The 2,565-nt window shown below is 46.7% G+C and overlaps 1 protein-coding gene across 1 annotated transcript in view; it reads right to left on the bottom strand.

The window, feature by feature from the left end:
• Positions 1-1,194: 1,194 nt before the first annotated feature.
• LOC112075627 (putative inhibitor of apoptosis) overlaps positions 1,195-2,565 on the bottom strand; it is a 71,911-nt gene continuing 70,540 nt past the window's right edge. The window contains 2 exon segments of the mRNA XM_070440985.1: positions 1,195-1,613; positions 1,861-1,902. Of these exon segments, the coding sequence (XP_070297086.1) occupies positions 1,420-1,613; positions 1,861-1,902 (236 nt within the window). The 3' untranslated portion in view covers positions 1,195-1,419.

Genomic DNA, 2,565 nt, shown 5'->3' with positions numbered 1-2,565 from the left:
TACATTACTTCTTACAACGGCGAAACTGCTAGCTTCAGTTGGGACTAACAGTTACTTTGATACTGCTACATGGAAACTGTAGCTCAGTGAACTACAGCTAACTATGATACTGCTACATGGCAACTGTGCTCAGTGGACTACAGCTAACTATGATACTGCTACAGGAACTGTAGCTCCAGTGGACTACAGTTACTTTGATACTGCTACATGGAACTGTAGCTCAGTGGACTACAGCTAACTATGATACTGCTACATGGAACTGTGCTCAGTGACTACAGCTACTATGATACTGCTACATGGACTGTAGCTCAGTGGACTACAGCTAACTATGATACTGCCATGGCAACTGTAGCTCAGTGGACTACAGCTATACTATGATACTGCTACATGGCAACTGTAGCTCAGTGGACTACAGCTAACTATGATACTGCTACATGGCAACTGTAGCTCAGTGGACTACAGCTAACTATGATACTGCTACATGGCACTGTAGCTCAGTGCTACAGCTAACTATGATACTGCTACATGGAACTGTAGCTCAGTGGACTACAGCTAACTATGATACTGCTACATGGAACTGTAGCTCAGTGGACTACAGCTCACTATGTGTTGTTGGGTAGATGTGACAGTGGTCTGGTGTAGAGAATATTTGGTTGTATTTATTTTGTAAATGTAACCTTTATTTAACTAGGCAAGTCAGTTAAGAACAAATTCTTATTTGGAATGAATGATACATCTCACATCTTACTGATTTTCCAACGTCAATTCTTTCCAGAGAAAAAACATCAGAATAGCCATCATACCCTATTTGGAGACATCAACATGAGAATAGTCATCCTACCCTTTACATTCGAGGGCCTTGACTGGCTGTTACATATGCCCCTGCGTTCCAAATTGCATTCTATTTTGCTATATAGTACACTACTTTGACCAGGTTGCCTATCTGCCCTAAATAGGGACTATTCGGGATGCAAGGCCTTACTAGTTAACTTACACATCATCTGTTCAGCTTGAAACTACAACTACAGGTCGTATTTGAATGCTCATCACATGGACTGATTACATAGATGGACAAATATAATAGTTAGTATATATAAACCTCATGCATTCTACAGAGTTTCTGTAATGTGTATATCTATACAGGAAATATTAATGTAAATGGTTAAGCAGGTACTTTAATAGGCTACAAAAAGGAAATAAGAAAAACCAGCAAACACAGCCTTCCAGGAATAGAGATTGACACACTTGGAATAGAGAATAGCTATTCTCTAGGAGTAGATAGGAGACAAACTCAAAGAAGTTTGGGAGGGTCCCTGGTTCCGAGGTCTTCTAGGAGAGGAAGGTTCGGACGGTGCCCWTGACCAGTCCTCTGCAGATGGGACATTTCCTCAGGGAGGGGCCCTGGTTCCTGGGGGTCTTCTAGGAGAGGAAGGTTCGGACAGTGCCCTTGACCAGTCCTCTGCAGATGGGACATTTCCTCAGGGAGGGAGCGCACTCCTTACAGACCACCAGGTGACCACACGGGATGAAGACAATGTTCACCTCCTTGTCCATACACACCTTACAGGTCCGCTCCTCCTGCAATCGCCGTAGCTGCTCCTCCATCGGCAGGTCTAGAGAGGAGGAGGAGGGAGGAGGGGAGGGAGGAGGGGAGGGGAGGGAGAGAAGGGAGGGGGAGAGGAGTGAGGGAGGGAGGGAGATGGAAGAATAGAGAAGTAAGTATGGAGAGACRTAAAACAGACATGCTCTCCCCCCTTCCCATTGGATGAGGAGACTGACCCCACCCATCCCAGTTCCAAGGCAGCCTGTCTCAGCCACAGCTGAAAGCAGCCTAGTGTGTGTATGTGAAAGTGTGTGTACCTGAGAGATCTTGACTCGGTGATGCGGCTTCATTTGCCTGGGCTGAAAGGTGCATTGAGAACAAGAATTAAACAGAAGTCTGAAATKAAATGAAACTGAGTTGGACTGAACTGGGACTAACTAGGCTAGACACGATGTCAGTCTGATGATGTCACGGAGTAGGGCTTTATTACATAGAGTTGATTGCCTACCTAGATCAGTTGTGTTCCTGAACTCTAACCCCAGCYCTACCCACCAATCATTCTCAYAGTGACATGGTCAGAACATCTCTCCACCCCTCCCAAACCTGGAGGACAGGACTATTGTTTAGGGAGTTAGGGAACTAGGGAGTGAGGGGTCAGGGGGCTAGGAGTTATGGAACTAAGGAGTGAGAGGTCAGGGGGCTAGGAGTTAGCGAACTAGGGAGTGAGGGGTTAGGGGGCTAGGAGTTAGGGGCCCATGGGACTACTGGTTAGGGGACTAGGGAGTGAGGGGTTAGGGGGCTAGGAGTTAGGGGCCCATGGGACTACTGGTTAGGGGACTAGGGAGAGCCCGACAGCGCAGTTGATGCTGTGGTACGCAAACTCTTGCTAAATGCAACGTCTGAGCAGGGGAACACGACCTTACCAATGAGGTGATGTTTTACCCATAAGGTCTCTAGCAGGTTAGGGGTCAGACGTTAGGGGTCAGAGGTGATGTTTTACCCATAAGGTCTCTAGCAGGTTA

Source organism: Salvelinus sp. IW2-2015, unplaced genomic scaffold (genome assembly GCF_002910315.2).
Source record: "Salvelinus sp. IW2-2015 unplaced genomic scaffold, ASM291031v2 Un_scaffold3295, whole genome shotgun sequence".
Classification (NCBI taxonomy): Eukaryota; Metazoa; Chordata; class Actinopteri; order Salmoniformes; family Salmonidae; genus Salvelinus; species Salvelinus sp. IW2-2015.
This window is presented reverse-complemented; position numbering and strand designations above follow the sequence as displayed.